We start from the raw sequence: 15,570 nt of genomic DNA, 5'->3' as shown, positions 1-15,570 counted from the left end.
GGCTCTAAACCATGGAGCAAGGCAGCTGCAGCCTTGAGCAAGACCAGCGCCAAATCAAGGAGAAGGGGTCAGGTTGGCCTTCTGCAGTGTCATTTAACACACCAAAGGCAATCACTGAGCCAAGGGCCACACCCCACCCCCTGCCCCTCCAGGATTCATGGTGCAGATAGAGGGTGAGAGTCTGACTGTGGCAAATCTCTTGGGGATAAGGCTAAGGTGGAGTGACAAGGGGACAGCTGACAACTAGATTATTCATCAGAGGGCAATGATTTGAATTTGAGAGCAAGGTGCTGGGCTGGGTGGCTTGGCTCCTAGTGGGACAGACAGAATTTCAGATCCAGACTGCAGCATGGCTAGAATGGCACAGACAGGCATACAGGAGCCTGGGATGCTAGTGACTTCCACATTGCGCAGCTGGACATCTGAGTCAAGGACTAAGTGGTAAGAAATAAAATTAAGAGTCCATTAGACCCCCTCTGCTTCCCAGGCTTAAATAGATTTCACAGTTAGAATTGTGAAGGGAGGTTGGATCTGTGATTATTGTTTCTAGCATTATTTACCACTTACTTGGTGCCTTTCATCCACTGGGCACCAAGTGGAAAATAAAACAGAGGCCATTAACTGGTGAAGAAGGGAAAGGACAGAATTGAAGTTACTATGGTGTCCAAAAGACTGGAATCTCCAATTAATTGTTGTAATTTTTAATTTAACCAATGATCCCATGGGGGAAAAGATGAAGATTACAGGCATGGTGTACTGGCAGCTTGGAAGGCTACAAGGAAGCTAGGACAACTGTGTTACCTGTTAGTGACATAGTCAACGAGATGCTGTTTGAACATGAGGCTCCACCTCTTAATTACGCTCAATAGAGATGCCTTAAAGGGGCGAACGTCAATTTTCATCCAACCGTCAAACAGCTTGATGGGCTCCAGGCTGCACACCTCTTCACAGAGCTTTTCATAGGAGTCTATCTGCACTTTAAACTGATGGAGGAGGGGTGGATTCTCTGGGATGCCATTGTCTGCATGGGATTCCATCTCCTCGGGTGTGAGGACATGGCCATAGAGCAGAAACTGGCCCAGAATCTCCCTCCGGTCCTCCACATACAGGTAGGAATACTGGCCAAAAGTGTTTCGGTAGCTGCAGCAGAGGGCCATCATATTCTGGACCCTCTCCATGAGCGTGTTCCTCATGCTTGCTAAATCGGCCATGCCCTCCAGGTCTACCTGGGGAAGGGAGACAGCAGCATGCAGGTTACACCAGCACTTGGAGGGTGATCCAGATGTGTTTGGAGGACAGCTGGTGGGAGATCCAGTACCTGATAGAGAGGAGAGCCATTGTGTGGGGACAGCCGTGGTATTAAAGACGACATCCCAAAGATGCTTGTGACAAGACCCTCAACAATGTCATAGAAGCCCCCCTTCACTCCAGACTCCAGAGACGGATGAAAAACTAATTCTGGGATGACGAGGCTGAGTTGGGCTTCAAATATTGGGGTGAGTCCAGCTTTATCCTCTGGGAAATAAACCAAAAAAATAATGATAAATGGGCAAGGTAGATTATCATTTTAAAATACCTAGAGTGCTTCTTTGCAGTGTAGGAAAGTGAAAATGTTCTCCACTGGGGCATCACTGACACTCTGGATAAGCCATTTCTCTCACATGGCTCTCCTGGTTACTGCACGACTTCTGTTCTCCATGCCATGGACCACATTCCAGTGACCTACCAACCCAAGCCAGTTCCCTTCCACATTTCAAATGCCCCCAGTGGCAGTACTGCCTTCTCTATGAGAAAAGGTTGATTTTTCAAAGCCAGTTTCTCATAAGCAGCTGATTTCTCCACAGGCCACGCCATTCTGCTGGCAGCTACTAGATGAATAGGGTACGCCTGTCAACACTTGCATAAGCATTAAAAACAAAGAGAAGTCAGGATGCTACTCTTGAGGCTCCTTTTCTTAAAAATACAGAACTGATTTTAATTCTGAAGTCCTGTAGTGATAAAAATTTTAAAGACAGTATAAATAATTCACAAGTTTTTGATTGCTTGCTAAACCAACTTGCCTCTCTATATTTGAATCAAAGTACAACTTGGAGCACAATGTACCAAGTACAAGGTAAATGCTTAAACTTTTACAATAACCCTTATTTTCATGTATCTTTTTGATTATAGAAATAGTTAGGAGTCTATTATGGGTTGGATGCTGTGGTTGGAGAGACTCCTCCCTGAAATCCACTGCCTTCTTAGTTCCTATTACTGGGCATGTGACCAAATTTCCCAGCCCTAGGGCAGGTAAGGGTAGCAATGTAATCCCTCACCAGGGGAATATGACATGAAGTGATTGTGGCACTCCTGGGCTTGACCTTTGAGATAGCAGGTGAGCCCTCTTTATTTGTTCTTTTTTCCTCTCCCCCAGACTGGAGATTGCATATGGCCAAAGCTGAGCAAAACTACAGAGATGACAAGACCTTAGAGAACAGTAGAACCACAGGAAGAAAGGAACCTGGCACAAAAGTGGAATACTCATCTGGAGCAATAGTTCCAGGAGGTAGAACTCTTTGTCCTTTAAAACACACTATTCACAGGTTTGTGTTACCACAGCTTAGTCATCCACTCTAACCAAAAAACTTAAGGGAATTAACTTTAACTTAAGGAAAAACTAGTTTACTAATAGCATAGGAATGATGTTGTTAATATCATAAAATGTCATATTTTATGATACTAATATCATAAAATAGTTTTAAACATACCCTGTGGGGATGTAGCTCAGTGGTAGAATGCTTGCCTAGTATACACAAGACCTTGGTTTCCATTCCCAGCACTGAAAAACAACCCCTAAAACCCAAAACAATAAACTAAATATTAGGCTTTATATGGGCTGAAGCACTTTTATGAAATGCTTGGGATTAAAAGTGTTCCAGATTTTGGACTTTTTCAGAGTTTGGAATATTTGCATAGACTTTTCTGGCTAAGCATCCCTAATCCAAAAACCCCAAATCCAAAATGCTCTGAAAGCCAAAACTTCTGGGGCTTGAAAAATTTAGGATTTCAGAGCATTCTGGATTTCAGATTTTCCCATCAGGAATGTTCAACCTGTATATATACTCATGGTACATTGTGCATCACTACATGTTATATATTTATAAATTAATAGACAAGGCTTCATATGGGTTATAAGATTTGGAAATTTTTAAAGAATACTTGAGTCTATGAGATTTTTGCCCCATATGCTGGCTTGAGCACCTAAAATAACTACTTTGGATATAACACAAAGATAAGTATCACAGAAGAGAAACTGTCCTGGGTACGAGTAAGTCATTTTAGGAGAGAAGTAAGAGGAGGAAGAACATTTCCTGGGGGAATGGGTAGCATGTCATCTGCCCATTCCATGCCTGCAATCTTGCATGTATTTAGGCAAGATTTAGATTTTGAGAGATGACAGAGAGATCAGTCCAAGACATTGGAATGGTATGGGCTTGATCAAATTCAAGAAGGCAAAAATGGTAAGGCAGATCCGGGAAGAAAAAAACTACTCTTTAGGCCCCTTCACTTCCCCTTAGATAACCAATGCCTTTCAGGAAAAAAATGAGATAATGTCTTGCTATATGGACCAAACTTTAATTTACTATGTAGCCCAGGCTGGACTTCAACTCATGATCCTTTTGCTTCAGCTTCCTGAATGCTGAGATTACAGGTGTGAAGCACTATACCTGGCCTTAAATTTTATCTATAGTGTCTCTGTTTTGGCATCTATGAAGTCCAAATTCTATCCACTCAAAGAATTTTGAGGGCTTCTTCTGTACTAAAGGAAAGGTATTCTTCTGTATTCCTATCTCTACAGAGGGAAGATAACTTCAGCAATTTTGGAGAAAGACTGTTAGCTTTTCTCTCCATCCCCTTTTATTCACTCTGTCCTTCCCACAAGAGGGCAAGTGGGGTATCAGACACTTCAGATCTGAGAGTCAGATAGCCATTGACAAGGATGGAGTCTTAACATTGAAACGTGATCTCTATGCATTGTCTGCACCCACGTGTAGCCAGAGCATCTTCCGACAGTGAGGGGAGGACTGATTTTGCATTTGAGTTGGACGAGGTTGTCCAAACCTCCAACATCACAGGTGGCTTGGACAGCTCACTATAGTGAGAACTACTGGTGTTGTTCTCCAGGACCCAGCTCTTCAGTCTTAGTAAGTGCTCCATGCTCCCAGGCCCAAGAAGGTGACCTCCCACCAGTTTATGTTGGACTCCCCGGGTCCTGATTCCAGACTTCTGGATTTGGAGCAGCCCTCTTTCCTGCAGGTCTCACACCTCAGCCTCTTCATCTACCAAAACCCCAGGATTGCCCATGTGGGCTGCACAGCGCTGAGCATTATGCCGTCTATACTCTCAGCCTAGGATTCTGTGCTGAGACACCATGTTGGTCTACTTATTTTAACTCTGCATTTGGTTTCAATCCTTGTAAACACCGTAAATGCTCACCTCATTTTCATCATCCGGTTTCAAAATATTCACATCCGTCATTGCATTTTGACTCAGGTTTAATTCAACTTTTAGTCCTGCACTCATCTCCCCTTTCAACCTCACCATTTACCGACCAAGGATGGCCCTCATTAGATCTTCAACTCTGTTCACCTTATCCCAGTTTGTCCACCATAAATGCAAACCCATTATGTATTTTTAATAGCATCAAAGAGATTTCATTACCTTCTTAATATTCCTTTTGTTTCTGAAAGTTACTTTCTCCCCTTCTTCTTGCCTGAATTTTTTTTCACACAGTAAAACGTCTATTTCTTCTACTTAACCTGGCTACCACATCTCTTCAGTGTTTCCAAAAGGTTACAGAGGCAGAGCACATGGATTTTGAAGGCACAGAGGCTTCTTTCCATCGTTCTGTGAGTCAAATGTGGAGGAAGCCATCCTTACCAAGTTGATTCCTGCTGCTCCAACTTAGTCATTCCTCTCATGGAGAATTCATTTTTTTGTTTTTGCCTTTGCTATGGACTTCATGTTCTTAGAGCCTGGTTTGTCACCCGATTTTTTAAAGACTTGAAATCTTTTCTCTACAAACCATTTAGAAACTCAATACCTATGCCAATTTACTGTGTATCAAATATTATGAAATGTCATAATATTTCCACAGCATTTGAGGAAATACCACAGAACACTCAACTGCACCTCACTTTAACCTCACAGGAGCTATGGGTACTATCTCCCCAATAATAAACCATATCCATAAGCTGGTAGGTACCAGTGTTTTCCAGCAGGTATTTGAGGGAGCACTCAATGGCAAGAAAGAATCCATCTAGCAACATTTCATCAATATAGTTGATGTAAGTCTTCCAGGTGCTGGAGGCTGGATCTGCTGAAAGCAGACCTAGGTTTTCCTGTAAAAGAAAGAGGGAAGGAAATAAACTATGTTTCATAGCTCAGAAGAAACTGAATAATCATCATTAACAGAAATGAAAAAAAGGAGGAAAAAGCCTGCATATGCAGAGATTATTATTGCACATCCTTAGAATCAGGTTTTTTTCAGTAGGTATAACAACCAATTGAAAGGAACATAGAATTATTTCCATGAAGGAGAGAGGGGTCTGATCCTGTCCCTGAAGTAGGAGGAGGGGTCAGGCCACCTTCACAGGAGAAATGCTGGGAGGTACAATGCGTGTGCTTTGTCGTTGCTGACTACTGTGGAGGAAACCACATCAGAGCTGAAGCAGGATAGGCTGAGGAAGGAAGTCTAAGAGTAGAGACACTATTTATTCAGGGTTCATAAGAAATTTAATGTTGAAAGAGGCAAATAATTTCCTGGGTAATCCTCAGAAATGAGCTGGAGTGTTTTATATGGCTGGCACTTGATATAAACTAAAAGCCTTCATCATAGTGAGTTATTTAGAAAACACATGCATATAAAAAATGCCCCCCATCTGTCTCTTTTACCTGATACAGTCCCTGACCCAGAGAATAACAAACATCACCATGGTAACAAGGTTTGGACTTCAAGAAGAGGAAGCTCAATGCTCAGTGATGCCAAGTACAGACATCCATTTTCTTTTCATCCTTTTCATTATTGAGACTTTGACAGCAGCTTTCCAATGATGCCATATCTTCAAAGAAGGCATTAACCAGTCACAGAAGTAACTCTCCTAGATGACTTACACTTACCCTTTAGGAAACATTGCCATGTTTTATATTGCCCTGGATTTAAACAATTTGATGATCCTGTTTTTAAGTAACATGGTTCTAAAAATTTTAAGATGTATTACCTTTCTTTCCTAAGATGATTTAAGATTTTTTAATGACTTAAAGCTCATCAGCATACAAATCATAACACCATGATCATGTATAGTTGCTTGCAGGTGTTAAAAATGTGTATATTGTTTGCTTCTACACAAAATAACAGACTTATCTTAGATGACAAACTTCTGTTTCATTACAAAGAGACTAAGAAAATATATTTGGGAATTAGCAGACAAGGATATCATAGTTGTAAAACAAACAAATATACAAGCAAAAAACATTCTCAAATTTGGTGAAAAACAGACCCCAAAATCTTACAACTTCAAGCAGGATGAATACAAAGAAAACCCATTTAGAAGGTACATCATAGCTGAAGTGAAACGAAAAAAAGAAAACCCAAAAGATTAAGAATCTATCAAAAGTAACCTGAGAGAAGGCAATGCATCACACACAGAAGAAGAGAGATATAAATTATGGCTGGCTTCTTATCAGAGACATTGTGAGGATAAGGGGAAAATAACTTGTGAAAGGAAAACAAGAATACACAGAATTTTATACCCAGTGAAATTATCCTTCAGAAACAAAGGTGAAATAAGGACAATTTTAGATAAAAACTAGATGTGATGTGTCATCAGCAGGCTTGAACTTTAAGAAATACTGAAGAAATTTCTTCAAGGTGAGAGAAATGACCCCAGAAGGCAGTTCAGAGCTACAGAAAGGAATAATAAACCTAAAAATGGTGAGTATGTGGGTAAACACAGCACTATTAATACTGTTATTAAAATGTAATGCAAAAATTAGGGACTAGCAGTAGAGTGCCTGTCTAGCAAGTGCAAAGCTCTCAGTTCAAACCCTAGTACTGCCCCCCCATCAATCCAAAACTTGTAACAATGTATTATGGGATTTAATATATTATTATATATAATGTGTCAATATATCACTTAATACAATAATAGCACAAAAGATGGGCTGAGGGGTTAAATTGAAATATACTCTTGCAAAGTCCCTCCATTTCATGAGAAAACTCTAAACTGAAACCTAGAGCAACACCTAGAAATGTAATGCAGCAAGGTGAAGCTGAAATGTCAATTAAGAAGAAATTAAGATAGTGTACTAAAAAATATGCAATTAACCAACAAGGAGATAGACACAGAAGACCAGAGGAACAAAACAGAAATGAAGCAAATATAAAACAAATACCAAAATGGTGGAACTAAATTCCACCACACCAATATTTATATTAAATGTAAATAGTCTAAATAGTCCATTAAAAGACAGAGTTTATTACACTGAAAAAAGTATACTTTTACTGTATGCCAATTAGGAAGGGAAGAAAATTTGAATATGAAGAAACAAATGGACGATACAAAAAGTAGGAATGTTGACTTGTAGGGGACAGGTTTATATTGCTGTCAGAAAAACAGACTCAAAATCCAGGGAGTGTTATTAGAAATAAAATGGAATTTCATAATGATGTCACAGTCAGCTTGTCAGGAAGCTTAGTGATTCCAAATATGTTTGTACCCACAATCAAAAAAGTGAAAGAACTAAATGATTAAATAGATCCACAACCATAGTGGAGATTTTAATACTCCGCCTTCATCAATTGATGGAATAAATAAATATAAAAGATCAGAATGTACCCAAAAGATCCTAACAGCACTATCAACTGCTCTGAACTAACTCATATTTATAGAAAGCTAAACCCAACAACAGAAGAATATCATTCAGAAGAATAAATATTTCCAAGTGCCCAAGAAATATTCAATAATAGACCTGGTTCTAGGTGGTAGAGATGGCTTTAGTGAACTCTAAAAGACAGAAATCTTAAGTAGCATCTGCTCTGACCACAGCAGGGTTAAGTTAGATATCAATTTCATTTAGTAAGCTAGAAAAACCCTGAATATGGGGCAATTAAAAAAACCACTAGTAAACAGCCAATGAGTTACAGAAGTGTTATGAAAGAAAACAAAAGAAACTAAGGATGAAAATGAGGCAGATCAAACTGATGGCATGAAATAAGTACTGCCAAGTGGGAAATTAATATAATCAAATTCCTGAGTTTGAGACCTTGGAGGCTTGAAAAAGAGTAAAACAACCTTAAAATAGATAGAAAGAAATAATAAAAACCAGAAAAAATAAATTAGCAAATATCAAGATTAACAGAGAAAACTAACAAAGTCCAGATTTGGTTCTTTAAAAAGATTCATAAAATTTCAAGAAAATCTAGCAAATTTTATCAAGCAAAAAAGAAAGACAAATTACTGACATTAGGAATGAAAGAGGAAGTATCTCTACAGCTCTTATGGGTACATAATGGCAATAAATAATTATGAACAATTTTTCTAAGAAATTTGATAATAAATAAAACAAACGTTTGTTGAGAAACGCAACTTGAAAAAATGATAAAGGTGAGCTGCAAAAATTTACCCAAATTGTCTTTTATCTACCAAATAAACCATTGTCAAATACTTCTCCCAAAAGTAACCTCTATATCCAGAAATATTCCCTGGTGAATTATGAAACATTTAAGGTGTAGATAAGAGCAATCTTCCCAAACTATTTCAGAAAATAGAGGAAGAAATACTTTCCAATTCATTTTAGAAGGCTAACATAGGGACAGCACATGCTTAGCCTGTATGAGGTCATAGGTTCCATCCCCAGGACTGAAAAAAAGAAAAAGTACCAAGACTAGCATAATCTTGATGCCAAAACCAGATAAGAACATTAAAGGAAGAGATCAAATGTCATTCATAAACATATGCACAAAAATTCTTTAAAATTAGCAAATTAAAATAAACCAAACAGGTTTATTCACAAATGCAAAATAGGTTTAACATTAAGAGAACCAATATTCCCATTAACAGAATAAAGGAGAGAAGTTATACAATCATCTCAAGAGATGCATAAAATCATTGATAAAATTCAACTTCTAAGCAAAAAGAGTAAAGGTGGAGGTACCATAATTCCATATTTCAGATTATACTACAGAGCCACAGTAACAAAAACTGCATGATACTGGCACAAAACAGGCATGTAGATCAATGAGCTAGAATAGAAGGCTCACAAATAAACCCATGTATCCACGGCCATCTGATTATTGACAAACATGCCAAAAACATACATTGGGGGAAAAGACAGCATTTTTAACAAATGGTGCTGAAAAAGCTGGATATCCACATATGGAAGACTGAAACTAGGTCTCTATCTCTCACCCTGCACAAAAATCAATATAAGACAGATCAAACACCTTAATGTAGCACCTGAAATTTTGATAATGGGGAAATTCTTAAAGATATAGGTATAGAAAATTACTTTCTGAATAGTTCTCTAATAGCTCAGGAAATAATGGCAAGAATTAGCAAATGGGACTACATTAAATTAAAAAGCTTCTGCACAGCAAAGGGAGCAATTAGCAGAATTAAGAGACAATCTACAGAAGGGGAGAAAATCTTTGCAGGTATTCATCTGACAGGAGATTAATACACAGAATATATAAAGAACTAAAATAATTGTACACCAAACCCCCCAAATAATTCAATCAATAAATTGGCAAATTTATTGATTTGCCAATAAATTTCTCAAAAGAAGTTCAAGTGGCCAATGGACATGAAAAATATGTTCATCTTTAGCCATCAGGAAACTGCAAATCAAAGTGACTTTGAGATTTCATCTTACCCTAGTCAGAATGGCTATCATTAAAAAAGCAAAAAAAAAAAAAATGCTGACAAGTATCTGAGAAGAAAGAACCCTAATACAATGAAACTAGTTTAGCCTCTCTGAAAATCAGTATAGAGATTCCCAAAAAGCTAAAAATAGCACCACCATATTATCTAGCTATACCACTCCTGGGTATATACTCAAAGAAATCTAAGTCAGTACACCATAGGAAAATCCATGTTTATTGTGGCACTATTCACAATAGCCAAGTTATGGAATCAGCCTTGATACCTATCAATGGATAAAGGGATAAAGAAATGTGGTATATATACACCGTGGAGTATTATTCAACTATAACAGGACCAAAATCATGTTGTTTGCTGGAAAATTTGAGAGAGGCAGTTTCCTTATATAGGACTCTAAATCACTAACCGTAGGAGGAAAAAAAGGTAAATTAGACTACATTAAAACTTAAAACTATTTCTCACAAAAATACACAATTAAAAATAGACAAGACACAGAGTTGGAGAAGATAGTCACAATCCACATATCTGGTGAAAAATGTGTATGCAGAAGCCATAAAGGACTTCTAGAACTAGCAAACAACCCAATTTACAGTAAGAAAAAGACATAAATAGATAATTCATAAAGGAATACATATAATTGGCCAGGCAGAATGTAACATTTTTGGAAACATAGAAGTTGGATGGTTTAGTGGATGGATGGACGGATGGATGGACAGACAGGTGAGTAGATTGAAGAAAGAAAGATGGATGAAAAGTAGATGTCTGGACTCAATACTTGCTACTGGATTACTGAATATGGACCATAAGGAGTTAAAAAAAATAAATCAATTTGAAGCACTCTTTATCTCTCAAAGGCAAAATTCAGGCAGTTATCTTCTTAACTGGTCATCATTTGTATTTACGACTGGACATTTTCATTTTGCTTCAAACCCCAGATAATTCATTTATAATGACTATGATTCATTCTAGTCTTCTAGCATAAATCAGCCTGTCAGACACTGCCCTGTGGCTACTTCTACAGGATTTGAGCTGGTGGCCATTTATATCCTTTTCCAATGTTCACAGGAAAAAGCCAGTCTTTGATGACATAGCATGAAGTTGCCCTGACCATAGCACAGGGCAGAGTGTTGCTGTGTTACGTGTAACACTCCACATTCTCTCCTCCATCAAGTGCAGTCAGGGACTCCATGCACTCTTTTATCTCTCCAGAGCCAGGGCATAAGGATGGTTCTGGAGGACCACACTATGGGCGAGTTGGGGATGGGAGTCAATAGCACAGTGCATAATCTCATTCTATACCCTTGGGGTTAGGTGTGAGATTCGTCATGTGACAACTAAGTGATGTCACAATTAAGACAATGGTACAGTGCTATCGGAATGTGACTTTTCACTCCCTTAATCTACTCACTGTAGTTCTTGTGCTATCAGCATAAACTTGTACTCTAGACTGCCGAAGACCCAGCACATACCGACTATTCTAATTTCCACATTCCTTTTTGCCATCAAGCATACTTCTCTGCACTCACGGTGTGTCTAAGAGGCAGGTCATTTTTACCTGAACCAGGGCATGAATCTTAAGGCCAGATTTTTTGATGAGACTGTAATACTTTTCCATCTGATCATGCTGATCCTCCAGAGAAAGAAGGCACTCCTTTTTTCCATCTTTTCTCTTAAATATTGGAGTCACCCATGTCTTCATGATGTTTTGAATCTCTTCCACATTGTCTTTAGTTTTCTGAATTCTTTGTTCAAGGTCATGAATACTGTTGGTGACTTGAGTGACATAATCCCAGATGCCTGTTTGCCAAAAGAAATATAATTAAAGGAAATTCTGTACAGTGGCAAAGTTAATGGGCTACTTGCTATGAAAGACAGGGATTCGATGTCTGCAGGTTTTATGAGAGTTTTCTGCACAGGTTTCTTCATTACCATTAGAACATTTTCCTTCCTAGTTGTGTCAAAAAGCCACCCCTACCCACAACCCTGATAATGGAGGAAGAGAAACAGAGATCATGCATACCTACTAAGCACACAAGAGTTGGCACAGTTGCTAGGGATATAATTTTACATCCAGATACAAGAGCAATTTGATGGCTTTATTTGGATTAATCAATGTTTCTATAGAGTTTTCTTTTTCCATTTTTTTTCAAACATAACAAAGAGCAGCCATTGTCTTCTTATTTCAGAAGTCAGTTTAGAATGTCCTTTCTGTGTGGCTAGGAGAAAGCTGAGGGAGGAAGTCAGTCCTCTTTGCTCCACCCCTCAGGGATGTATCCCAGGACCTCCTGACCCTGATAGCTGAGGGCTTAATTTTGGGGTGATGGCCCCAAGGAACCTGAATAAGTTCCCTAAAATGAGATGCCTATATCCCCATGGCTGACCAGGGACCCTGGTAGAGATAACCTTAGGTGGAAGGGGCTGCTTCCCCACATAGAACCCCAGGGTTGGGTGGGAGGCAGAAGGAAGCTGTGTCATCATTCAGCCTTGTGTGCTCCTTAGTTGAACCCAAGGATTCTAGTCTGGATTTTGACTGGAGTTTTCAAAACCTTAGGAACTGCACAATCAGGACCAATGGTCCTGCTAAAGTCACTATGGCTTTTATCAGGTCTCAGATGCCTTCCTCCTGTCCACCTGCACCTGTTTATCTTCATCTGGGTTCTTAGGACAAGTGTCTTCAGAGGACCTGTCCCACTTTTGGAAAAATAACCTAAGTAGCAGAATCTTTCTGTTTTTGAGTTCACTTTTCTGGTTTCCTGAAGGGGGAATCTCAAGGTTTGGAAGTTTTTGTCACTCTGTCTTCCCACAGCCTATCTCCTGGGAGAGGGACCTTTCCAAACATCTGATCCATCTGTTTCTACATGTAGTTCCCTTAGCACTTTTAATGTGTTAAATGTTGAAAATGTCTTCCATCTTATATATGGAATAAAGTCTAACTTTTTTGGGGGGAGGGTGTACTGGGGTTTGAACTCACAGACACTTGTGTTTGCTAAGCAAGTGTTCTATCACTTGAGCCACACCTCTACTCCTTTGGACTGTGATCCTCCTATCTATGCCTCCCAAGTAGCTGGGATTATAAGAACATGTCTCCACATCTGGCTTGTTTATTGTGCTGCAGTCTCACTAACTTTCTGCCCAGATTAGTCTAAAACCTTCATCCTCCAAATCTTCACCTCCCGAGTACCTGGTTAACTTGTTTAATATGACATTGCAGAACTTTCATGAGGTGACTCTGAACTTCTTTTGAAAATTTAACTTTTCTGAAGACCATAATTTGACTTAATCTCCCTCTCCTATGACTCTTCACACTTCATTTTTAACTCTATGATGGATTAAAAAAATTATGGTCACTCTCATGTGGTTTGGAATGTTCATATGCTCACTAAATGAGCCCATGGAGGGTAGAGACTGTGTCTCATGGCCTCATGTTCCACATTCTCCCTACAATCCCTCATGTAATACCCTGCACGTATTAACCAGTCAATAAAAGTTTACTGAAATGAGGGCTAGGATGCGGCTCAAGTGGTAGAACATTTGCCTAGCAAGCATGAGGCTCTGAGTCCAAAACCCCAGGACCACCAAAAAAAAAAAAGTTTACTGAATTGAACTGGGCAACATCAGAGAAGCAAATACATCCCTTAAGATGCTTACAATCTAGATGAGGAAATTGAGCAATGATAACATAATAAGAGCTCTAGTTCATGGCATGCCCAGTATGGACTGGAGACAGAGGGGGCATCCTGAGCACCTTCCAACCCTTTCTAAGTACAGGCAGCAAAGCTTTCTAAAACTTTTCTGCCAGTTACATCCTAAGTGGAGGGAGAGGAGGAAAAACAACTGTCCTTGCTCTTCTACTGGGAAATGCATCAGAGGAAAAAGACAGCCACTCAGGAGGCTGAGATCGGAAGGATGGATATTCAAGGCCAGCCCGGGCAGAAATGTACAGTGGGCCACTGTTTGGGATAGGAGGATCATGGTCTAAGCCAGTCCAGGCAGAAAGTGAGACCCCATCTCAAAAATAAACGAAGCTGGTCTGACCATGTTCCTTACATGGTAAAGTACCTGTCTAGCAGGCATAAGGCCCTGAGTTCAAACCCTAGTAAAGCCAAAATAAAATAACCGAACCAAAAAGTACTGGGGTGTGGCTCAGAGGTAGAGCGCTTGCCTAACAAAGTGTGAGGCCGTATCCCGTCACACCAGATTTGTGTTTCCAAGCCCAGTCAGATACTAGTGCATAATTTGGGGTTCCATTAATTTTATTTGGCCCTAGAGTCCCCATGTGTCTTTCAGACTGCAGGTGGTGCCCTGTTACCTTCTGTTCTCCAGTTCAGGGTCTCCTCTGCAGCTCTCAGGCGGACATCAATATTTCGCAGTTCTTCTTCCACTAATGGAAATTCCACCTCAAGCAGAGTTTTCATAACCTTGTTATACCAAGTTGCCATCAACTCCAAGTTAGCCACAAGCTGCCGATAGAACTCCCTGGAGGAGAACATGGTTGCTGCTGTCTCAGGGATGTGTTTCATCTCTCCAGGCTCAAGATAGCTCATTTCTTTCAGCACTGAAAGCAGCTGGAGGAAAGAATGGACACAAGTGACAATAATCCAGGGAGAATAGAAAAGCTGCCATATCCATCAAGGACTGAAGGTCCAGGGACCCAAAGACCTTCCAGGCCTCTTCTTAACCTTTGTTCTTATCAGTGCCTTAAATCTAGTCTCAGAGAAGCAAAATCAAGTATTAGGCAGAAAGTAAATGACTCAGAAAGCCACAAGTTTACTGAATGTGTGGATCACCATTCACAAGAGTAAGAAAATGGGGTCCTGAAGAAGGAGCCAGCAGTAGAAGCAGGAGAGGGTGCTGCCTCCTGTGCTTTGGGGCATGTGGCTACTGAGAGATTCCTTCATGCTCTCCTGCCAGTTCCATGGAGGAGGGCTTGTCAGAAAGAGGGGGTCACCTGGCCTATGCCACCCTCATGCATAGGGAGCCTCAAATATAGACTTCAGTGTTCTCTCCAAATGAGATTGCACACACAGTCACAGAGAGATGTTGGACAGGTTGAGAAGCCCATAACAAGACTTTAATTATTACATAGACTCATTTGGAATACCTCACGATCTCTGTAACCCCAAGCTGGCAATTCATGTTTTAATATAGTAGGAGGTCAAACAACGGAAGTCAGCCAGGCCTCGCTGAACTTCTGTGAGGCCCCCAAGTTATTGGCAAGTGAAGAAATGAAAAGCCAAGCATACATGGTCCAAGGCAAAAACAGGCTGCTGGGCACTCTCTCCTCAACCTTTGCTTGCTTTCTTATCAATATATTTTTTTGGAACCTATGAGGACAGATGGATATAGGCATAGATGACACAATAAGTACAAAGCCACGGTTGTCCCTACCTTCACCTCATATAAAGACATCTAGGCTGCTCCATACCCTTCCTCTGGGCGAGTTTTCCATGGCTGACCAGCCAGCCCTACTTAGAGTAAAGACAAATGCTAACCATTCAGATAGGGAATGAAAGTCTCCTAGTTTAGTCTGAAATAAACTCAAGATAGATATTAGAAGCTTATAAAAAGTGAAAACAAAAAATTTAAACAAAATATGTGTGGCTATTTTTATGCTATTGAGGTACAGAAGGCCATTCCAAACATAAAACCA

General features: G+C 39.8%; 1 protein-coding gene across 1 annotated transcript in view; it reads right to left on the bottom strand.

The window, feature by feature from the left end:
- Dnah9 (dynein axonemal heavy chain 9) overlaps positions 1-15,570 on the bottom strand; it is a 335,102-nt gene that overhangs the window by 275,713 nt on the left and 43,819 nt on the right. The window contains exons 13-17 of the mRNA XM_074046853.1: positions 14,230-14,485; positions 11,476-11,717; positions 5,246-5,381; positions 1,319-1,515; positions 802-1,226 (exon numbers count right to left, since the gene is read on the bottom strand). Coding sequence (XP_073902954.1) covers positions 802-1,226; positions 1,319-1,515; positions 5,246-5,381; positions 11,476-11,717; positions 14,230-14,485 — 1,256 coding nt within the window. The remainder of the gene's footprint in view (positions 1-801; positions 1,227-1,318; positions 1,516-5,245; positions 5,382-11,475; positions 11,718-14,229; positions 14,486-15,570) is intronic.

This window comes from Castor canadensis, chromosome 11, assembly GCF_047511655.1.
Source record: "Castor canadensis chromosome 11, mCasCan1.hap1v2, whole genome shotgun sequence".
NCBI lineage: Eukaryota > Metazoa > Chordata > Mammalia > Rodentia > Castoridae > Castor > Castor canadensis.
The sequence above is the reverse complement of the archived record's forward strand: the minus strand, read 5'-3'. Positions and strand labels throughout refer to the sequence as shown.